We start from the raw sequence: 25453 nt of genomic DNA on the forward strand, positions 1-25453 counted from the left end.
TATATATATATATATATATATATATATATATATATATATGAGAATGGGCTGAAATTTTCATAGGCTGACTATGAAGGAGTGATGCTAGAGCTGTGAAATCTTGCATACATCAATTTCAACATTTATTAATAACTTCATTGTTTCTTTCCAGATGAACTGACATCTGGCTGTTCAAAGAAGACTTTAAACGTAACTAGTTGCAACTTCTCTTGAAAATTGACAAAATGTGGCATCCTGATGTTATCAAGTACCTGCAGAAAAACAATTTAGCCCCAATGACATTCATACTGACAACTTTATCAACAGTGCAAAAATGGTACAGCTGAATTTAGTGGGGGTAAGGGAGAGTCTTGGAGATGACCCAACATCTGGATGTCCTGCCACTGCCAAGCAAAACAGGTGACTGACTATAAATCAAATAGTCAGTACTGTTAGCATATCCTGTGAGATAGTTGAGAATATTCTGCACAATGAATTTGGTATGACAAAAGTTTCTGCTCAGTGGGTGTCATGTTTTCTGATATCTGATCAAAAGTGTACCAGGCTGATCACACCACAGGAAAATATGACATTGTTTGAGGCAGATCCAGCTGGTTTCCTTGAATGTTTCCTAACCCAGGATGAGTGCGGAGTTCATCACTTTGAGTCAGAGACAAAGAGACAATCAAACACCCCTCCTCAACTGCTCCAAAGAAGGCCAAGTTCATTTCATCTGTAGAGAAGGTAAAGACCTCAGTTTTTATCAAATGTCACTGATTTTGTCTGAGAATTACATTAAGTAAATACATGTCTGTGGAATACTCAATCACTTAAATACTAATCCAGGAGCAGGTAATTCAATTAATCAAATACCTAAATCCTCACTGTTGAGCAATGGTGATCTACAAACAGGATTTACTATTTAACAAACTATAAAAGTGTCGACATAATTTTTACATTTATCTTTTACTAATACAAGTTGAAGACTGTTTCATTTGATATTATATAAAACTGAAGATACTAGTTCAATTGTGAAATAAAAGACTTGTTGGTAGTAAGAAGAAAACATAGTTTAATGAAAATATGGAAGAATGGGGTAAACATTTTTCCTTGATGTCTCTTAATTGTAATATTTAAAGTTAAACATATTACAAGAGTAATTACCAGCCCAGTCTAAATACTCAATGATGAAGCTTGAGGAAGAATTCCTTAGGCAAAAAACAAAAGTTTTTTTGGCATACATACATCTGCTGTTTGGAGATTGTTTATTTTGAGATACTTGTGTATCTACATTATCTATCTGTCTCTCTCTCTCTCTCTCTCTCTCTTTCTCTCTCTCTCTCTCTCTCTTTCTCTCTCTCTCTCTCTCTCACACACACACACACGCACAAGTAGTGAGAGAGTGTGAGTGAATGTATTTGACTTTTAGGATAAATGTAGAATTCACTTTGTTTAGGATGTACTTGTGATGAAGGGTATAGAAATTAGTAAATTCTGAGTAACATATTCTGTAGGAAGAGGGGGCACTGAAAACTGGATGTAGTGTCAGAGTGTATTGAACACTCACTCCTCAACAAGTGGTTCACATAGTGAAAAGAGGAGGAGATGTATCAGCTTCTATTTTGATCTACAGCAACAATAAACTAACAAACAGCCTTTAAAGTTGGCATTCACCCAATATAAGTATTATAAAACATAACTGAAGATGAAAGATTTTGCTATAAATAATCAAGGAATGAAGAAGTAGGCAAAATGTATATTACTAAAAAGTGTAAGTTGAATAAAGATATTTTGCTTTTTTGTAATTTCAAATTACCTTCTTTAATGTTTTATCCATTCCATGAGGACCTAAAATACTAATTAGTAGTTTATCAATTATTAACTTACTAATTATCAACATACTTGCCTAATATACTGTTCTGTATTTGTTGCTAACCACAATGACTATCACCATTGTGTTATAAAGTTCACATTTCTTGGATCTGGTTGGATGGATTGGATAGTTCTGTAATTCAGTATCAGTACATATATAAATATATTGTGATCTCATCTTTGAGACTCAGTCATCCAAAACATACTTTAATACTTTCTTTTAAAAGTTTTCTTTTATCTCAACTCAACATTTATGTTTTTTACAATTCTAACTATAGAGTTAGCTATCACACGCTAAAACACATACACAGTTATTTGTGTCAATGTATATGCACTGATAATTGCTGTAGGAAAGTGTATAAACACAATTTCTTTCAAGAGTAATCTTACCCCAATAAAATTTCTTGAATAACTAGTTATATTACAGTAACTATGGTGCTCTGACTAAACCCTTCCTTACTGTGAATGCCACTAAATCAACAAATTTAAAGAAAAGCCAACTAGCTTGATGCACCAGTGACATTTCTTTTAAATCACACCATACCATTTTAAAACAATCTATTCCAAATCATATCATACCATCTGAAATAAGGAAAGGACACATTGGAAAGAGTAGAGTTAGATGCCCCTAAAATGAGATTATCACTACAGCTGGAACATCTCTAAGCCAAGGTCTACTGGATCAGGGTTAACCTGACAACAACAATTATTCATAAATAAACTAAACAGTGGTTGTGCTCCAGCATGTCCAGACTGCAATACTGCACCACATATAATTAACCACTTCATGTTGAAGCATGCAGTGTGGTCTTTAACGAGGTAAAGGAAGGCTGTTATTTGATACACAAGATCTTCAGATCTCATCTTGTCATTTAGCCAACTATTTATAAACCAAAAGTCAGTTGGATCAAAGCTAGCCTGCAGCTTTACAACAACTGACTTCAAAGTCTGTAGACCCCTATCTCCCATGTAGAGCAGTTGGTGCTGAGAATGTCTCCAAATGTAATGAAGACTGATCAACTACTATGTCTATACTAGATGTGACCAATGAAGAAAAAAAATCAAAACAAGACAACTGTACCTTAACTGTAATGAAGAAAGAAGTAAAACAGCATTGATAAAATAAACTAATGTCATTTTATGTTTACAAAGTATTTTCTTAAGAGGGAAGAAGCTGATCAGATTAGGTATGACAACATTGTGAATTAATTGGAGAGACTGTGATGGATTAAGAGAAAGATGAGTTTGATTAATTGAGGTGGAGGTGAAGAAGAGCAGAGAAAATAATTAGCTGTTTCTAAAAGGTGGAATTAAGGTTTAAGGACATTTTCAAAATAGTTTCTTTGTTTAGATTGCCATTCTAGCAGTCTTTGGAAATAATTCAGATGTTTACATTGAAGATGTGTTTAGTTGTAAAATGTCTTTTCAACTTTGCTAGGCAACATGCCTTCGTTAGACATCTTTTCACCATGAACAACACAGCGGAAGAGGTTGATCCTCATTGCCAGTCCAATGAAACCCAAACTTTAAATAGCTATTGGAATATTTACAATTTGGTCGAGCTTTCACATTATTATCACTACGCATAGTTGCTTTTAACGAACATTAACTTTCAGATTTTCACATTCATAATCATCACAGTCATGTTTCCTCTTTTGAAACTTTTCCATTTTATGGGTAATTTAGTTTGTTAATATGAATTGTATTGCACAAAGAGCACAGATTACTAATAGAGTCAAACTGGGACAACTGACCAGTGAGCTGTGAAAAGTGGCAGTGTGTCACATATTATTGGACTCTTTTGAGAAGTCTCTCAAAATTAATTGAAAAGATGAAAATTCTTGCCACTATATGAATGAAAAAATATTGACATACAGCCACAATACATGAGGACGTATTAAAAGATTTAGTTCAACATCATATATTTTAGTTCAATAGTTTATTTTTCACACTTATTGAAACGAAAACTGCAGAGGCTATGGCCAAAATAAACTGAAATATAGACATGCACTGAATATGTCCATAAGATGTCAATTTTGAGGATAGATTGATGCTAATTTAGTTCTTATCCTTATGAAATATCAGATTCAAAATTGAATAACATTGTCATACCATAATTAGCCTAAATGAATTGAATGCCACAACCACCTCTCGTTCTTAGTTTAGAACTTAATATTTAATTTTTTGTCACTTAGACATTTATATATGAACTTTCTAGTGAATTTTGATTTGTATTTTTCATATTTTGAAATATAATCTTACTTTTTCAAGGCGCACCTAATTACATCTTGTGGTGTACCAGTGTGCTGCGGTGCACAATTTAGGAACCACTTGTCTATATGTTTCACATATATGAAACACTTTAACATTTCTATTTATTTCTAATGAACTTGCATATCCATATACAGCTGCAGATGAACTGTTTGCTTTAACAGACAATTGTATTTTATTTCTTATTTTCAATCAAAATCATTAAATATGTTTAAATATGTGAAATTAAGAAACCAAAGTTGACAGTAATTTGGTAGATTTATTATTATTTCTAACATTTTCTTTTTACTCCTGAACATTTAAGTCATCAGTGCATTTTCATTGACCGGCGGTACATGTTCTAAAATGGGAACGATACAGAGTATCGTGAAGCGTTCCATATTTTTGCACCCATGCCAATGTCGTCTCCTTCATTGGACAAGAAACTCGGCTTGCAAAGACCTGTTGGGGCAAGCAAAAGCGAAATTGTGATGGCACCTGTGCCCAGCGTCGCCTTACTGGCACTTGTGCCGCTGGCACATGTAAAGACATTCGAGCGAGATCGTTGCCAGTGCCGCTGGACTGGCTCCTGTGCAGGCGGCATGTAAAATACACCATTTTGAGCATGGCCGTTGCCAGTACCGCCAGACTGGCCTTCGTGCCGGTGGCACGTAAAAGCACCCACTACACTCTCAGAGTGGTTGGCGTTAGGAAGGGCATCCAGCTGTAAAAACTCTGCCAAATCAGATTGGAGCCTGGTGTAGCCATCTGGTTCACCAGTCCTCAGTCAAATCGTCCAACCCATGCTAGCATGGAAAGCAGACGTTAAACGTTGATGATGATGATGATGTGTCTCTCATACATTTGCCTACCAAAAAGCCCATTTTTAGTCAGCACCAAATTCCAGTGAGGCAGATAAAGCAATATGTATTGACAAAATATATTAACAGCCTGTAATTAATATACACACTAAAGCATTCATAGAGAAACTTGTAGTTCCATGATCTTTGAATCCTAAAGTGTCTTATTTATTAAAGACACTTTAGGATTTGGGGATTTTGTTCAAGTTTTTTCCACTATGAATATGAGGTGTAATCATTTAATATAAAATATTTAAGCAGAGAAAGAGAGAGGTGGGGAGGTTTGTGATAACTACTTTTGGCTGAAGGGTTTAGTCTGCAAAAGAAAATAACTGTTCTCATTGTTTAGCTCAATCCTGATTGTGCAAACATTTGATAGAGGATGTTCCAGTTGTGGCCATTCCAGTTTATTTTAGACAAAGAGTATTTGGGAAGGTTGTAGCTAAAATAGCTTTTATCAAGAGTTTCCTCAATCATGGCTGCCTTGGAGATAAACAGCAATAACAACTATGAACATGAGACAAATTTAAACTTGGGGAATAAAGTATTTTGCCCAATAGGACACACACACACACACATTTTAATTTTCTCGACAGTGACTTTGAAGTTTCCCTCTGGTTCAACTGGAGAATTTTAAAAAGTCATCACCACTAAGACTTTGAAGTCATTGCCAATAATATTTTATAAACTCAACTTTACTGAACAGTTTATGATTGACTCAATGTTTGCTTTTATGCCTAGAAAACATTTATTTTTTAATACCTAATTTATTATACAAAGGATGGTACAATCGTAAATCAATAACTGAGATACTTATTCAAATATATTCTTACTCAAACATGAATAAGGTAAGTCATCCTGCCTCTAGGTTGAAATTTGCGTATAGATATATGGGCTTTTGTTTGGAAATCGCTGTATGATGAATGAAAGAAATTCACAATATGGTAAACTGCCAATTTAAGAAAATCTGCCACCTTCAATGTCATGTGAAGATGTGGGAAGTTACCAAAAATAATCTGACACAGTAAAAGTGCCAATGTTCTCTGCTATGTTTGTGAGGAACTACTAAATCATGTCATTTATTTCATATTCATTTCAGCAAATAGAAAAGGGCATGATGTCAAACTAAGATTTATATTCAAAGCTGGAGTTTATATCAGTCAATTAATCAATCAATTAAATATCTAATAAAGTGCAACATCATTTATTTTATCATATCCTGCTTATGTTGTTACAGAAAACATATTGCTCAATGCAATAAAAACAAGAGATGGTGTTTGAGATGGATGTAGTGAATATCAGTTAGGAGAGGTTTGAGAGAAATAGGAGCAGGTCAAAGAGGAAGAGGAGGTGATAAGAGACAGTAATAAGGACACAATGTGAAGTGCAGGGAAATAAATGGCATCATTTATACCACCTGAGTGAATAGTGCTGCAGTTAAGAGTGATGGAAGAGTGGGTGTCAGAAGATAAGTTGTTGGGGAAAGGCTTGACAAAACCTCATTTTGGGGTAGGTTTTCTCAACCACAGAATACTGCCATTCAGTTCAGTTGTTTGTTATCTCCTATGTAAGGATCAATTTCTTCAGGTCAGTCTTCATCACTTCATCTCATGTTTTCCTATATCTCACTCTTCTACAGGTTCTGTCCACATTTAGTGATCAGCAATTCTTTATGTTGCCCTCATCTATCTGCATCACATGACCATACCAGCAGTCGTCTCTCTTGCACATCTGATACCTTTAACATCCTATATTTTTCTTAACACATTTGTACTTTGTTGTACATGCACACTGATGTTTACATCCAATAGATGAGGCTAGCTTCATTTCTTTTGCAGTGTTCACATGTTTTCTGCATTTATGGCCCAAGTTTCATAACCATATAGCAGTGCAGTTTGTACACAAGGGCTATACAATCTTCCTTTCACTCTGAGAGATAGCCTCTTTGTTACCAATAGAAATAATAGCTCCCTGAATTTTCTCTTGCCCGTTCTTTTTCTAGCAACCATACTTTCAGCATATCTCCCTCCACAACTAATTAGGTCACCTGCATAACAGAAACAAGCTACTCCTTTTAAAGATCCCCTTGCACATTTGAAGAAATCTATTTCTTGTGTGCTTCTAGTGTCTACTGCACCTAAACATTTACTACAAACAAAGTCCACTTTCTCTGTTAACCTTCCTGTGATTCCACAGTTTAAACTATGAATACAGAGTTTTCAGTGAGTATAGTGCTTGGAATTTCTACTTATACTCTTCTACATATCAAACAGGGTCATTTACCTGAAGGGATGAGTGTCCTGTCTGTTTTCCGGCTAACAAGAATGAAGGTCTTTATTAAGTTAAATTTAAGGCCCTTTGATTCCAGGTTTTGCTTCCACACCTGGAATTTCATTTCTGATTCTATCACACTTCTCATTATAAGAACAAGGTCATCAGCATAGAGGAGTTCCCAAAGGCAGCTGGTCTTAAATTCCTGTTATGGACTGATAACACATCTTTGGTGAATGCCACTGCTGCCACCACCACCACCACCATCATCATATAATGTTTGTTTTCTATATTGGCAAGCCAGAGAGCTGCAGCAGGCTCTAATTGTTTGTTTGGGCATAGTTACTACAGCTGAATGCCCTTCCTTGTGCCAATCATTTTAGACTGTACTGGATGCTTTATATGCAGCACCAGCACAGGTGTTTTTTATAAGGCACCAGCAGGAGTGGCATCAGCAGGAGTGCTTTTTATGACACCAACAAGGGTGTTTTTTTTTATAAAGCATCAAGACCCATGAGCTCGTATGACACCCCTCAGTTGAGAGAGGGAGTGGAGTAGAGAGATTAGAGTATGAGAGAGGTAGCCCTTTTATTATTGAGGAGATACTTGGCTACCTCAGTAGGACAGGGAAGAGGAGGAAGGTGGGAGAGAGTTAGACAGAGAAATAGAGAGACAGTCAGCGTAAGAGAGAGAGGGCCTGCGCACAGGGAACAGTGGGAGTAATATGAGTAGTAGAGGGAAGGAGGGGAATATTCCATAAGAGTGTGGGGAAGATGTTTAGAGATAGCAAGTGATGGTGAGAGGAATTGGGGTGGCTGTGGAGATAGCAAATGATGGTGAGAGAAATTGAAGTGGGTGAAATGGGGGGGTAGTAGGTATGTGCAGGGATGGAGAGTGTGCAGATAAGTGTGTGAGGGATATGGTGGGGCCTGCAGTGGGGTGTGTGTAGAGAAGATGGGTTGTGAGGGAGTTTGACAGAGGATAAAATTATGTCTATACATGTATGGCTATGATTTTACTTAGCTTGATGTGTCTTCTCAAACACAGTAACTAACCAGAATCTTGGTGCCTTGTCATTTTCTTAATGAGGCCCACTTTGTCACATGTCTTCCAGAGTTTACCCTCCCACAAGTTCCCTCCACAATTAAAGATCAGCACCTCTTTATGTATTACATGACCATACCAACACAGTTGTCTCTTTGCACACTACATCTGATGCCTCTTATACACAATTTTTCTCCTAGAACATTTACACTCAGTTGTACATGTACACTAATGTTACTCATCCAGCAGAGCATGCTGCCTTCATTTCTTTCAAGCGTTTGCACATCCTCTGTAGCTGCAACTCATGTTTCACTGCCATGTAGCATAGCTGCATGTACATAGGCATCATACAATCTGCCTTTCACTCTGAGGGAGAGTCCCCTTTGTTACTAACCTATTCTTTTTCTAGTAACTACACTTTCAGAATTTCCTCCCCAACTGCTAACTTGGTTGCCTAGGTAATGAAAGCTATCTACTATTACTAAGGATGCCCAGGACTTTTGAGGAAGTCTATTCTCTGGACATACTTAGTGTTTATTGTACCTGCACATCTGTCACACACAAAGACTACTTTCTCTGTTAATCGTCCTGTGATACTACTGCACTTCCGATGTGTCCATGGCTGGCACTGGATACACACTATGGAGATTCCACCAACACCTTTTCTACATATTGAGCATGGCCATGTTCTGAAGGGATTTGTGATTTGTCTGTTTTCCTACTTACTAGGACTTTGTTTTTTTCCGAATTATCTCTAAGGCCCTTAAATTCCAGACTTTATTTCCACATGAAATTTCTTCTCTAGTTCAGGACATAAGGAGCAGCCAGTCTTAAATTCCTCTGTTATGGCCTTGAGGACTATGATGAAAAAGAATGGGGTTGAAAACCGATCTGTGGAGAACTCCTACCTGTACACTAAATTCTTTGCTATACTCATTGCTAACAGCATCTCAGCAGATAGTGTGAACAGCTCTCGCTAACCACACCTCTATCCCTAGCTTCTGCATTTCGTACAAGATTAAGATGTAGGGGATGTTAATAAGATGTAAGGGAGATAACTCTTATAATGATCTGCCTTTGTAGAACTAAGTGTGGAAGGAAGACATATATTGAGTGAGTGAACAAAGAAGAGAGAAAAACAGTGAGCATAGATTATCTTTCAACAGTTTTTAAAGCGTGTTTATCAGTGGTAGCAGAACATTCTGTGACTGGTAGACTTCACTCACCTATCCCACAAATATTTTCTAAGACTTTCCTATAGTATATTGCTGATTCCAATCCTTCCTGCAAGCTTAAGACTTCAGCAGATATAGTGGATCAAACTATTCCTTTGATTTTATTGGATTTCTGGTAGATTGGACAACAGTTTCCAAGACGATCTTTAATTCACAACAGGTGTGCTCCAGTACTCCCTTTGCCATTGTTTATATTCATTAAAGCTGCATCGTTGAATAGGAATATTTCCCAGTCTTCTGTAGGCTTTCCTTGCAGGGATGGGAATGACTGAACAAGCTTTATAACCTTCAATTTCCCCACTAAATCAGCAACAGATGTTTCTGGCAGTTTTGTACTTAGATCAATTAATTCAAAGGCCATGTCTGGATGTGACCCTGTACCACCCAGTTCAAGTGACCAACTAACTTCCTGAACTGGGACTGTTCACCTGCATTCAGTTGAGATTGTTTCTCAGATGCATGTATAGGATCTAGTTGTGGATGATCCAATTTCTGCACATATGCCAAATGATTAAGTGTTATTACATCTGTTCTTTGCTGTATCTGGAAATCGGTGTACCTGAAGTTTCCTTTCTCAACTTTACCTGCTAGAAATCGCTGTCTGAGTGCATAATATTTCATCAAACATCTTCTCACCTGCATTGAGAAAATCATCAACATGACCACATATGATTCCAAGCAGATTTCCACCTTTTGTCAATGTGAACATGACAGTAACCAAATTTAACTGTTTACATTCTAATTTAATAAGTTCATCTTTCATGCTCAAATAAAACTGTCTTGCACTCTCCTTAAGCCCGTATAATCCATATTTGAGTTTTCAGACAGAACTTTTCTGTGTGTCACTTCCTACAGTAGTTGCCTTGTAAAAAAAACTGACTTCATGTCTGTGGTTTTTACATTGCAATTTTTACTTGAGGCAAGAGTAAGAAATATTCTCATAACTCCTTTTCCTACAGTCAGGCTATTCTTAGGTATAAATAACAGTTCCTCAAACCCTTGTGCCACAAGGCGAGCTCTGATGCTACCATCTTTACCTGTAATCACCCACCTTATGGTATTTTGTCTACAATCATTCATTTCCTCATATGTTTCAAACTCTCACAGCTTTTGTAATTTGGCTTGTTTGGCTATTACACTGCTTGGATTACTATCATCCACAGTAACATGTATTTCCACAGGTTACAGTGTGTCCAAACTTTTCCACTCTACATAGCCTAAATCAATGCATTGCATTTCATTGTTGACCTCATTGTAAACATTATACCATTTTTTATTCCTTCCTGTTGTTTTGCCTGCTCTGCTTAATATTGTAGCATCTGTCCATTCCTCAGACTCTGGCAGTTTATATTGAATGCATTGATTCACTCCGATATGATTCTATTCTTTGCAGTGTGGATGTCCTCCATCACTATCATCTTTAGGACTATTGTCACTTTTATGGTCATGTGAAGTATCTACACCTCCTTCTTCTAACACATTCAGTTGATCTTTTGAGATGCATAGCTGGCTGCTTGCAGAGTTTGTGTCATTGTCATTGTCATCTACCTCTGGATAACTTTCTTTTGTTTATCCGCCTACTTTGCATAGTCTGTTAGGTGACATTCTGACAAATACACTACCATGTCTAACAAACATGACTTTACCATCCTGAAAAACTACTTTACCAGGACCTAACCACCACTCCTTTCCTTCTCTTTTGTAAAACACATTATCACCATTTTCATATATCTGTTCTGCTGCTCTCACTTTTGACCTCAAAGCCTGCCTAATCCTTCCACTAGCTTCCATTTGTTTGAATGCCTTCCGTGCCTCATGCAAAGCATTCAGATGTTTGAAGAATGTTTCACTGGTTGTGCTTCCCTCTAAAGCAGGTAACTCTGCTTGCATTATATTTGGTACATTTGGGTTCTTGCCAAATACTAACTGGTGGCTACTGAAACCATTCCACATTTGCACTGAGTTCTTTGCCATGTTAGCCCAGGTCAACAGAGTATCAGAATCCACTTGTGAATTGTCTGCTGCTAGTTTCTCCAACATCATATCAGTGATGGCATGGACACACTCACACAAACCATTCCAGCCATGGTACAAACACATATATTTAGGATTGAAATGATCTCACGCATTTCTTCAGAGTTGAACTGTCCTCCATTATCCATCATCAATGCCCCATGACTTCAAACACGCCAATCCAGTTTTTCATCAAAGCATTACTCATATCACTAGGTCTCTTTCAAGCAATGAAAACTGACACTGTGTATCAGGACCACATGTCAGTTATATTTAGTATCCACTGACCTCTATACTGCTTGAAATCCATTGCTACTGTTTCATTAAATTCTCTAGCCATTTGTAATGCCACTACTGGTCGAGGTGGAGTTTTGGCATACGCTTTACTAAGTTCACACTTTGCTTCTATTTCCGACAGGTCTTCATCATAATTCTCATTCCATGCCCCAGCATCCTTTAATAAGGTTTCAAGTCTTTTCTTTGGAGGATGAGCAAACTGTCAATGGGGCTTTAACAAGTTTGTCCTACGTTTACCTGGACCAAGCTTTTCAATCGTTACATCATTCATTTCTTTTATAGAAAATATTTCTGTTTTGCTGATCAGAATGCATTAATAACCTGATGAAATAAGATTTAATGCTATGTTCTTCCCCATAATTACAGCTGTGTCATTTTCCAAGTCCATTTTTACATCTTTCAACAGTTATTAAAGTGTGTTCATCAAGGGACTCTATCCAAAGCTTTTTCCATGTCAAAAAAAAAAACCAAGTACAGAGGTTTATTTGGGGTAAATGCTTCTGCAGTTGCCTCACCAGGGAGGTAACATTAGTAGTATTTCACCCTGGCACAAAACCAAACTCATCCAGGCTCCCTTCCTAATAAGTTGAGCAATGACCCTTTCATCACCTGGTCCAGTAATTTGATACATCTGTAATTATTTCTGTCTAAGGCATCACCTTCACTTCTGTAGCAGTTGACTAAAATGCTGCCACACTAGTTGTTGGGTATGACTCCCTCATGGACAACCTGATAAACTATATGGGTGACTTAGCCGTATCCAATTCTGCTGGATATTTTAAGTATCTCAGCAATGATTCCTGATGGGCCAAGAGCTTTCCTTGCAATCAAAACATCTCAATCTTGTGGTTCTCATGCCACAGAACATTGGCAAACTTCTTCCTTTCTACTATTCTCCTAACTTCCCTTCTAGCTACCTGATAAAGTTCTCTGCTACCACCACTCTTCTAGTCCTTCCAGGCTGGTTCTTCACTCTAATGGCTCTGTCTACCACATTGTTCCACCACCATGTCACCTTAGGTCTGGAAAGGTTTTTGCACCAGCCACAAATTTGGCCAGTATCCCTCATCAAGTTGTCCCACGGGAATCTCCAGTTGTCTTCTACATTATATGCTACTATATCCTTCTCTTCATCAAATGCTTCAAGTAGAACATCCTTAAATCTCTGACTATTCAGAAGATCCTTAAGCTTCCAAAGAAATCTTCTTTCCTGTTTTTTGGTGAGAATGTAGTCAATCCGGGTAGCGTGGCCACCAGACTGATAGGTAAACAGGTGACTGGCTGGTTTTTTGATGTTAGTATTGCAAATCATAAGGTCGTCTGCATCACAGAAATCCAGCAGCCTAGTTTCCTCCTCATTGTGGGAACCAACTTTACAGTCGCTATGCACTTCATGGAAGTCACTTGGATGCTGCCCAACATGCCCATTGAAGTCACCAGCCATGAAAAGAAGGTCACTGTCATTTGTTGATGAGGTAATCTGCAAAAGAGTGTCATAAAATCAATCTTTCTGTTCAGTCCCAGTTGAGGAGTGTAGGCAGAATAATAGTTGCTCTTCCCACTTTGCAAAACTAGTCTGAGCTTAAGTATTCTATACTCTGGCTACCTCAATTACTTTATCAATCCACTTCTCAGCAAGAAGTATGCCCACACTATCAACCCTGTCAGTATTGGCCTAACCAGAAGATTTTATACCTATGTTCTTTGTCTGTGAGGAATGTGGCAGAAGCTCCCCTCCAGCTTATTTCTTGGATGCAACACACATCTACATGCCTTTGTTCTAGCATCTCAACAATCTCACCAGATCTACCTTTCAATGTGCCTACATTGAATGTGCCAGTTCTAAGGGTGAGGAATGGACGGCAAGAAGGAACACAAGCATGTATCTGAAAAGAAGGTTTGCATGGACGTTTGCCAGACATATCATATAAGCTGATATAGGTTTCAATTTGCATTTAATTTACAATCACTTATTCGCTTCACACTTGCTGCATCTACCAGGAGAAGAGGGTGTGGTATAGACCATTGCTTATACAAAGATAAAATAGTGCTGATAATTAACCCACCGGCAAGTATACTTGCCATATTTCCAATGCAAGCAAGTTAGCTATACCTTTTTACATTGTAGTACTGTGGATGCTAGTAAGCTGATGCCAGCAGGAGGGGAGAGGTGAAACAGAACTTTTTATACAGGTTTTCAATATAAAGAAAGGGTCCAAGAGAAAGACTTCTGGTATAGGTGGTGAGAGCAGGATGGGAGAGCACACAGTGAATGACCAAGACACATGGCTACCCCATGCCAGAAATAGAGTAGCAAGGGAGGCTGGATAAAATATTCAACAAGCTAAAAATGAAATTGCTAAAAAATTAAATAGACAAGCAAACAGCTAACAAAATAGTATGGGATGACAGAGTATACATATTCATGACAGTATGGAAGAGAGCTAGCCTGGCACATTTTACTAGAAAAAATTCATTTAAATAAATAGCATTAAAACTGTGTGGTTTTAAACACAGGCATGCAGTTAAAATGAAACAAGATGACACTATAATTAAAACAAGAATAAATTAAAATTTGGCCTATCTGAACATTTATCTATTCACCACAGACATTCAATGGCTAGGTAATCCACTGTGAGTGAAGTGAGGTAAATGAAACAATATTCATGGAAGATGACAGGAAATTAGGGTCTTTTATGGTGCAAGTATAGCCATAAACTATGAACAACCAAGATGCATGGTTACCTTGTGCCAGAAACAGTAATAAGGGAGACAAAATAAAATATTCAGCAAACTAAAAATGAAACTGCTCTGCATACTAAATCCATTGTTGTACTCATTGTTAATCCTCAACTTATTGACATCATCTCTGTACCTGGCTCAATAAGTCACACCAGCAATTCATCTACTCCTAGATTCCACAATGACCACCAGATCAGTGAGTGAGAGAACCTGTCAAAGGCTTTTTCCAGGTAGATGAATACCAAGTGTAGTGGTTGACCTTTGGCTAAATCTCCTGAAATTTCAGTACTAGGAAGAAAGTATCAGTAGTACTTCTTCCTGGCATGAAACCAAACTAGGCTCTAGCAATTTTATACCTCTGAAACTACTTCCCTTGACAGCATCTCCATTACCCTTGTATGACTATGATGTTGCAAGTAGCTGGTAATCTGACTCCCAGTAATTTCACTTTCAATATTTTGACTCCAGTAATTTCACTGCCAGTCAATTTCCCTCCCAATATTAGAAAAAAAATGTTGAATAGAGATAAAATAAAAAGTATATTAAAACAAAAATATTTCTAAAAGCTTCAGTAATAATGAAGGTTATGAGTGATTGCTCATAAAAAAAGCCATCTTATTTTCAGGATTATATTGCCTAATAAATTATCTGCAGTCATTTGTTTATATCTTTATACTTTTTTCTTGGTCTCACAGGTCTCACCTCAATCAAATTCAACCTTTTTCAGTTGTGCCAAGTGTTCTTCCCTTTTCAATGCAGTAATTAATATCTATAGGTTTGGATCTGTGCAAGAACTTTGTAGTGCATTGTGATATCCCTCTAAATGATTATCAGTGTGAAGCATATCCAATTCTGTTCTAAAGCGGACATTCCAACTATCAATAGCAAACAAAGAAGTTTTTTGTTGACTAATTCCTATGCATCCTATGTACGATAATTCAAAATAGGACACAACTTCTTGTGGAAGATTGTCGTCATCTCCAAGATCTTCGAATTCATAAACCACATAATTGAGAGGAAGAAAAACATCTGATTTTAATGCTAAACTCATTATCATGATGGTATCTTTCCTTAAAGCCAAATTCACATGCTTTTCTGTATACATTTTGAGATAGATGAAAAAGACAACAAAAGATGGAAGCACTAGGAAAAACAGATAAAATGCTATTAATGCGAACTTTTTCAAAATCCATAACATTTTCAAGGCTTGGTCCTTGACGTAATTCATTTAGCTTATTAAAAAGGCAGGTGTAAGTTTCTTGATTTTTGTTTGGAAGTAATGCAAACAATCATGGAACACACTAAATAAACCCACTTGAATATGAAGTGTGTACAACTGATAAAATATAGTCGGGGAGCACTTAAAAGTTCCACCACCAGCCCAGTGTTTTACATTCACTAAGTCATCAAGCCCTTTATCAGTTGCAAATGCAAGTAATCTGTCTACACCAGTTTCACCACTATCAAACTGCAAGTAAAGTTTGCCACTATCAAGGAACTTGTATTCATTAGGTATCTCATAATTAAATCGACTGAGGGATTGGAGTGGCACTTACTTTTGCTTGATGCCAGTTCCTTATATTGCGACTTACAGACAAAGAGGAGGGCATGTGAGCCATTTCATTTTCATCAAACTTTTCACAAGCAGTCACAATTAATGAAAGAGAAGATTCCTAGGAAGCAGCTGCTTGTGCCTTTAGGTTTGCCAAAATCTTGTGAACTTTGAGTTTTGGAGCACACAAAGAATGACAATGTTCACCAATCTTCATCGTGTGTCATAATGTGACCTCGCACTTTAAAGGACTTCATTTTGCATTTCCAATAAGTCATCATTTTGTTTCTGTGTTTCATATATGTAATTCATGTCACCCACGAACTTCCCTCTGCAGATACTGTTAAAAATGTGAGGCATGGTATACGCATATTTCTTTTTTAAGTAATGAATGAGGTAGGGATGGATCACAGGTAAACCTGTAAACTCTTTAAATAAAACACCCAAATGTGAAATGATACTGTCAGTTAGCTAAATTAAACAACTGAATGGAGAACTGAAATGATGCTTTCACTTAGCTGAATTATTCTGTAAATCAACAACAACAATAATAAGAGTTAATGAATTTCAACATTTTTTTCTAATTCTAATTTAGGAGTGAAATTACCGGGGGAGGGGGATGTGGAGTTGACTGGCAGTCAAATTACTGGGGTCAAATTAACGGAGTCAAATTACCCAGAACTGATGCTGCAATACAAGTTGTTGGGTATCATGCCTGCCTTACAACTTGATTGACTTATGTGTGACCAGGCCATGTCACACACCACCAGATATTTTAAGCGTTTCAACATTAATACCTCATGAATCAGAGGCTTTCCCTGTATTCATATCCTTCATTGTTTTGTCTATCCCACTACCATCAGTAAGAATGGCTGGACCCTCCACTACCTAACAATCCTCTGTGCAACCTCCAAAAAAGCAGTCACTGTCCTACACTGCATCCACAATTTGTATCCTCTTAGAAGCAGTGCATGCACCATCCACACATTTCCATGGTGGTGGCACTGTATCTTGTGACCTGGCTCTGTCTTTGGTGGCTGTTCTTTCTTGTCTTCAGGTGAGTGGAATGAGCATTGCTCACATGGGATTTGAGATGAGTAAATCTGCAGCCTGTCCCAATGTCACCATGTCAGTAGGTACCCTTTCCATAGAACTTACAGCCTGGTTTGGCTTCCTTTTTACCAGAAGCATTGCCTTCACAAGTTCTATTTCATTTTCCTTTTGTTTCTTTACCCACCTTGGGCCTATCATCTATTCTTACATCAACGTCCTTGCTGGTGTCTTTGTCTTCATTCATTTTTCCTGGTGGATCTTTACTTTGCTGCTGTTGTTCTCCTCTACACATCTTCATCTTTGTTTCTTTGGTTTCTCCTGGTGAACCTTGGCTTTCTTTTCCTCAGACTTACAGTTGTTCAGGGTGATGGTATCTGCTTTATTTTGTTCCTTCCTTACAGCATCACTTTGATTCTTCTTAGATTCTATGGAGTCAGTAGTTTCATTTTCACTCTTTTGTGTTTTTGCCTCCTCTCTAAATATTTTATCTAGTAACTCCATGTGCAGTTGGATTAAGGCATATGAGTGAATGAACTCATTCTTTTTTTCTCTCAATTCGAGCTATGGTTCAGTAAAAGCCAAAGCTCTTCAGGGCCTCTGCAATGAAAGTGCTTGGCGGCAATCCTTCCACAAGGTTCCATGTGAGGAGCATCATCTTACTTTCTTCAATTTGTCAGTTTCTCTGAATTTTGAATCTTATGCTGTCTTTCATGTAGTTTGCTTTGTTGAGGTCCATGTTGCTGAGATAGGGAGAAAAAACGTTTGGAAAAAGGGTGGGGGAGGGGAGAGACAGACAGACAGACAGATATGTAAAGGTAATGAAGAAAAGCAGAGCAAAAGACAGAGAGAGAAAGAGAGAGACAGAGAGGTGTAGAAGAAGCAGTGAAGAAAGCAGAGAGAAAAGAGAGATGTAAAGGTAGAGAGGGAAGGCAGAGAGAAAAAAGAGATGTAAAGGTAGTGAAGAAGAGCAAGGCTTCTTTCAGTTTCTGTCTGCTAAATTCACTCACAAAGCTTTAGTTGGTGTGGGGTTATAGTAGAAGACATTTGCCCAAGGTACCATGTAGGACTGAACCTAGAACCATGTGGTTGGGAAGCAAACTTCTTACCACACAACTATGCCTGTGCCTTTATTATATTTACAGTCCTTTTTCATCAAAAACAAGAAAAGCACAATTATAGTTTTTAAATTTTGATGCCAAGTCATCATATGGAATTTACAATTTTGTCTGAAATTCGATCAGATCATAAACTGGTGTTATTGACCTTAATTGTGTAAACTTGCATTAATTATTTTTGCAATATTTGTTAAAAAGTTAATTTACATCCCAAAACATAAAGAACTAAATAATGAAATTTACTTACCTACAGCTTTCCGAACAATGTTTTCACTTTTTTTTTTTTTTTTCCATTTCCAAGGCTTAAATATTTTTCCTAAGGCTGCAAATTTACTTTTCCGTTCTGGAGGCGGTGTTTTTGGTCCTAATGAACTGGATTTCATTTCTCCATTTTTTCTCTTATCTAGAACAAAATAAAATTAAAATTTTAAACTCATTAAATAAGACAGTCATTTAAATTAACAGAACAATTAAAGTCACACAAATAGCCAACTTAAGAAAATAATTAAGCACTTAATAGTAATATGATGAACTTCCTAATTAAATGTTTCTTGAAAGAAGTTTAATTATAAGCTAACTCACATGGTTAAATTTTACATTCCATGAATTATAGCCTGAAACATTAACCAAATTAAGCATTTATCATAATCTTGGCTTTGAAAATTTGAAATAACTAGTGAAATTACTGCAAATACAGCAATCCAGGAACCTTCATCTAAGAACCTTGTTTACAGCTAAAGCTGAATAGACTAGGACACTGTGAAATGATGTACCTTGCACAAGGACACAATGCACCACTCTGTTCAGGAATTAAACTGACAACCTTATGATGATGGTATGTCGACTAATATTCACAACCATATTATCAAGAAGAGGTGTAGCCTAGTAATTGCAACAACTAGGCCACATACCTTCACAATGTTTATGCTGAGGATACAATAAATATATCATCATCAGTGTATCATTAATATGAATATTAAAGGGCAGCGAGCTAGCAGAATCTTTAGCACACCAGGCAAAATGCTTAACAGTATTTCGTCTGCTGTTACACTCTGAGTTCAAATTCCGCCAAGGTCAACTTTATCTTTCATCCTTTCGGGGTCGATAAATTAAGTACCAGTTGCGTACTGGGGTCGATCTAATTGACAGCCCCCCCCACACTCCCCAAAATTTTTGGGCCTTGTGCCTAAAGTAGAAAAGAATACGAATATTAACTTCATTGTCATAGAATAGAGCAAACTAAACTTTTCGTGAGCTAAACCTGTATATAACACTTATCATTCCTGGTATTAGATATTACACAGTGACTGCTTCAGAAAGGCATGAATGTTATTTAATTGCATTATTTCTGTTTATAAATTTAGTATATCTATATAAAAATTCATCATCCCCATGCTTAACAAACAAAACAGTAACCAAAACCTACAGTTAAAGTATGTCATAATATGAAATGGTCATGTGAAATAAATATTCATGCACACACGTCACAAGTGTGCATATATACACATACATATATAAGTGTGTGAAGGTACATGGCCTAGTGTTGGACTCATGATTTTAAGGTTGTGGGTTCAATTCCTGGAACCAAGCAGCATATTGGATTTTTCAGCAAGAAACTTCATTTCATACTGCTCCAGTCTCCTCAGCTGAAAATGAGTATCAGCTTAGTACTGGTGATGCCTTCTCTCTTTTTAATGGCCACACTCTCAATGTACTGCTAGGTCAAGGGGTCAATGCCAGATCATGAGTATATGGACATCTAAAACAATTAGTGAAAGCATAACAAGTTTACCAGGTCATACTTTATTTTTTTACACACATGTAATATAAAAAAATATATATATTGCTGGTAAGGACACCATATTTTGTTTACAGCAACAATATACTACCAAGTATAATAATACTTTGTAAGTCAACTATGTCTTGCTTTCTGTGTTAGCAGTGTGATTTAATCACTTTTTGAAGTTATCTCTACAGATTTTCTATAGAATTTAGAGCCAGTGCTAAAAGTTATGATGTTTCATATATGAATATATCTATATAAACAATGCCATCAAAGATAGAAAAATAGGTAATGGGTGCATATGAATAAGTCTTATTATTGGCTATTGAATAGGTCATCATCAACGTTTATGCATGCTTAAAATTTTCCCTGAGGATGGTGAACTTATGCTATGTTGTAGTTTATGAATGCATCAATAAAATTCTACTGAAACAGCTGTAGTAAATTTTAAACACCACTTGTTATTCTTTATATACATATATGTGGTGTGTGTATACACATGCATGTGTGTATTCGTGTGTGTATTTATGCATGTATGTGTGTGTGTGTATACACACACATGTATATTTATGAATATATATGTATACACACACACACACACACACACACACATGAGGCTGATCAAGATATTCTCATGGAATGTGACCAAATAAGGTTTATTTTCCAACCTAGTCCCCCTTGCAGTCCACACACTTTTTCCATCAGTGTTGCAGTGCTTGGATCCCCATTGGTGAAGAAGCTTTCATCCTGTTGGCTACAAAAGGCATCAACAGCAGCTACATCATCACCATTGTGATACTTGTTCCGAGCCAGGTGTTTTTTCATGTTGGGGAACAGATGATAGTCAGAAAACAAAGAACAGAGAATAGGGAGGGTGATCAACCAGTTCAAAGTCACAGTCACACACAACAGTTATTGAAACCAGGACTTGATGAAACAAAACTCTTTGGATTATCTTTTTGTCTCTGACTGAAAGTGATGAGCCCAACACTCATCATGGGTTAGGAACTGCTCAAGGAAGCCAGCTGGATCGGTCTCAAACATGATGTGGTCAGCCTAGTGTGCTTTTGATCAGGCATCCAAAAGAGATGGCACCCACCCCAGTAGAAACCTTCATCATGCCAAGTTCATTGTGTAGAATATTCTCAACAATCTCACAGGATATGCTAATAACATTGGCTATATGATTTATAATCAGTTGCCTCTCATCCATCATCATGTGGTGAACACGATCAATGTTTTCCTCAGTGGTGGCAGTTGTAGGACGTCCAGATGTTGAGTCATCTTCAGGACTCTCCCTTCCCCTCCTAAATTCAACTGTCCACTTTTGCACTGTTGATAAAACTGGAGCACCACCTCCTAATGTAGAAACCACATCAGCATGAATGTCGCTGGGGGCTAAAGCTATTTTCTGCAGGTACTTCATAATACCAGGATGCCAAATTTTGTCAATTTGCAAGAGAAGTTGCTACTAGCTACTTTTGAAATAACTAGTAGCAATGAGTTTACCTGGAAAAAACAATGCAGTTCTTATTGAGAACAGTTGAAATTAATGTAGGCAAGATTTTACAGCTCTAGCATCACTCGTTCAGAGTCAGCCTATGAACTTTTCAGCGCACACGCACATGCATGTATGAATGTGTGTTTATATTTATAGGCACAAATGTGACTGAATGGCTAAGAAGCTTGATTCCCAACCATATAGTCATGGGATCGGTTTAATTGCACACCACCTTGGGCAAGTGTCTTCTACTATTAGCCTTGACTGACCAAAGCTCTGGGAGTGGATTTAGTAAATGGAAACTGAAAGAGAACCATCGTGTGTGTGTGTGTGTGTGTGTGTGTGTGTGTGTGTGTGTGTGTATACGTATCCTTATATTTTCATCATGGGATGCTTATAAATAAGCACTGCCATCGTACAAGTGATGTTTGTGAAACATGAACAACAGGTCTGGCCATGGGAAGTGTTACCTTGCTTGGAAGCAAGTGAAGGTTGGCAACAGGAAGGACATCTGCCTCAACAAATTCTGTTTGAATTGTACAAACATGGGAAAGTGGGCATTAAATGAAGATGATGTATTCTGTTAGATGTTCCTGACCATGCCAAGACACTACCATTTATTTAAGTTCTATAAACTTGCATATTAGGTCTGTCTATGTAGTTAAGGAGTGTGTGTGTGTGTGTGTGTGTGTGTGTGTGTGTGTGCGTGCGTGCATGCATGTGGGTAAATTTGTATTTCCTTTAAATTCAATGGTTGTAAACAATAGCTTCGTTGACAGTGTTGCTTGCTTCAAGTCAACCATGAAAGCATGTCAGTTTCTTGATGTGTTTTGAAATACTGCACAATCTTTGTAAACAAAATACTTATTCATACGGTGCTATTTGTTTCCAGACAAAACATGTCTGGGCTGTTTTTGTTCTGTAGGCTGGGAAATTATTACTTTTCTTGTAAACAAGTGGTGATTGATGTCAGGAAGGGTATTTGGTCATAGAAAACTGCCCAAAATAGACTCTCATTTGGTCAATGCAAGCAAGCAGGGCCATTTATAAAGGAGTATTCTTAATGTTACTCTTTTACTCTTCACAGTAATTCAATCAGGTTAGGTCACCCACTTCAGGGGTTTTTGTTATTTACATCAACTTCAGTATTTTATCTGGTACTCATTTAATCATCCTATTAAATAAGGGTAAAAGTAAATGAGGTAAAAAAAAAATACAGGGATTGTTGGTCAATGCACTAAATTCATCCTCCATCCATATTGATGCATATGTGAGTACATCTGTGTGTAGTTGAGTATAGTCATACCCACCACTTTCACCAGGCTTCCCTACAGTTGTCATCTCTCAAATTTCACAAACAAGGTTTTGAACCCTGAATCACAATTGTGAAATAAATTTCTCAGCCACATAGACAATACCTAACCTACAGGTTTGTACAACTATTGTCTATATACAAACATTACATACATATACACGTTCAACAGACTTCTTTCAGTTTCTGTCGACCAAATCCACTCCTGAGACTTTTGTTGGCTCAGGGCTATAGTTGAAGACAATTGCTCAAGGTGCTACAGAGTGAGATTGAGCCTGAAGCTACATGGTTGAGAAGCAATTTTCTTAACCACACAACCATGTATATTATTCAATAACAATTGTGACTATTTATTTGCATGAAAATAGAAAGATAAAATTTGAACTCTGAATTATAAAAATAGGGTTGAGAAGAGATAAAAGGTTCAACCAAGAGTAAAAGATAGTAATGGCTTACTTTTTAAAACAATTTACTACCTTTATTACAATGAACAAGAATAATTTAATATTTTATCCAACACAACTAGAGTACCCCCTCACATTTTTCTATGAATAAAACATTCAAATTCTCAGTATAACTATTTTGGTGTTAGTAAAATGCATGATGTCAACAAAAATAATTGATTTTCACAAATCTCTCTGGCATACACTGGCTTTCGCAACTATCTCTCAATATCTAACATTTGTGCATTTACTTTTATACCATACCATTATATCAGATAAAGAAGGATTATGGAAAATAAAATAGGTTAGTTTGAAAGGGTAAATAGTGGCATGATACGGCACTTAGATAACCAGATAACAACTTGAATTAAGAATGACTTGGATTATGAGGTGGTATCAAATGATTGTGATCAACTGCTTGGTTTATGAGGTGGTATCAAAAGGTTCTCGAACTAGTTATGTTTAATAAAAAATAACTTGTGTAAGTTTTAACACCATCTTCTTCAAAATTGTCACATTGCACAGCAATACACCGATCCCAAGTGTTCCTGCTGCTTTTGCAATCTGGCCTAGAAGTCGTTTTCTGTAAGCAAATTGAGGACCTTCTGCAATTTGCTTTTGATCTTGACAACAGTGTTAAAATGGCAACCTCTCAGTTGCATTTTCATCTTCAGGAAAAGATGGAAGTCCGCAGGTATTAAATCTGACAAATAGGGCAGAGGGGATACAATATTGTGTTTGGCAAGAAACTTTCAAGTGAGGAGAGCTTGGTGACATGGTTCATTGTTATCATGAAGAATCCAATTCTTCACATTCCACAGATTTGGTCGCTTTCATTGAATGTCCCCCACTCAAATGCCTCAAAATGTCGATAATTATCCTCCAATGATCCTCATGTACAAGATGATGAATTTTCTCCACATTTCTGGAGGTGACACATGTGGCAGGTCTTCCAGATCACTCATTGTCTTCCAGGAACATTATTCCACTTTTGAAGTGGCCATGCCACTTGAAACATTGTGTATAACCCATTGTCTCATCACCATAAGCTCAATGTCTCTAGAGCAGACTTCTCAAGTTTAATGCAAAATTACATGTGATCACAAAAACACAAATTTCACGATAGTGATGTCATTCAGCACACTGCCTCATGAAGGTTACAGTAAGCTCTCATTGCGGATGCAAAAATGTGCTGCCATCTGTTGGCATGCTAAAGAACTAGTCTGGGAACTTCTTGATACCACCTCATATTGTAACAATGAGCTAACTGCATAGAAACTACCTGAAGTAGCCTGTTTTGTAAAAGACCACCCTTGCTTCAGTAACTGGGATGGGGGTCTCAACAGTCTCATTTAACTTGCAAGAAATAGCAGCTATATTTCTCCCAAACCCACATACATTGTCCATTATGTAAGGACAAACTAGACAATTTACTCCCAGATGAGGTGTCCAAAACAGATAAGACTATAACAATTAGAATGTCTTTGATCATAGGTCTGTCAATCAGGGCCCACCTGGTGCTCTGTGTGGTCTGTACCATGATATGATCCAAGAAACACCCTAAATATTTCCAACAATCATATGTCAAAGTATCCATTTCTAAATGTTTGCTTCTTACCTCAACCAAATACCACCTCAAGTCATCAGAACTTATTCAGACTATATATGGCTGTCCTTATTGATACATGTGTCCTTATTGATATACAGTATGATCGCAGTTTTGAAGCTGAAGCATTTTTAAATAGTTTATACATACATACATATATCGTGGCCGTTGCCAGTGCCACCTGGCTGGCCTTCGTGGGATTTTCGAGCGAGATTGTTGCCAGTGCCCCTGGACTGGCTCTTGTGCGGGTGGCACATAAAATGCACCATTTTGAGCGTGTCCGTTGCCAGTACCGCCTGACTGGCCTTCGTGCGGGTGGCACGTAAAAGCACCCACTACACTCTAAGTGGTTGGCATTAGGAAGGGCATCCATCTGTAGAAACTCTGCCAAATCAGATTGGAGCCTGGTGTAGCCATCTGGTTTCACCAGTCCTCGGTCAAATCGTCCAACCCATGCTAGCATGGAAAGCGGACGTTAAACGATGATGATGATATATCATTCAACCACTACCGTGGCTAAATATA

At 37.3% G+C, this 25453-nt stretch overlaps 1 protein-coding gene across 7 annotated transcripts in view; it reads right to left on the reverse strand.

Moving 5' to 3' along the window:
- LOC106869710 (phosphatase and actin regulator 1) overlaps positions 1–25453 on the reverse strand; it is a 389302-nt gene that overhangs the window by 138432 nt on the left and 225417 nt on the right. For 6 of the 7 annotated variants that reach the window (XM_052970519.1, XM_052970514.1, XM_052970517.1 and 3 more), the window contains one exon: positions 18531–18686. In XM_052970519.1, the coding sequence (XP_052826479.1) occupies positions 18531–18686 (156 nt within the window). Of the gene's footprint in view, positions 1–1885; positions 1985–18530; positions 18687–25453 lie in introns of all 7 variants that reach the window. The other variant, XM_052970521.1, reaches the window with a different exon arrangement.

The sequence above is a fragment of the Octopus bimaculoides genome, chromosome 9 (assembly GCF_001194135.2).
Source record: "Octopus bimaculoides isolate UCB-OBI-ISO-001 chromosome 9, ASM119413v2, whole genome shotgun sequence".
NCBI lineage: Eukaryota > Metazoa > Mollusca > Cephalopoda > Octopoda > Octopodidae > Octopus > Octopus bimaculoides.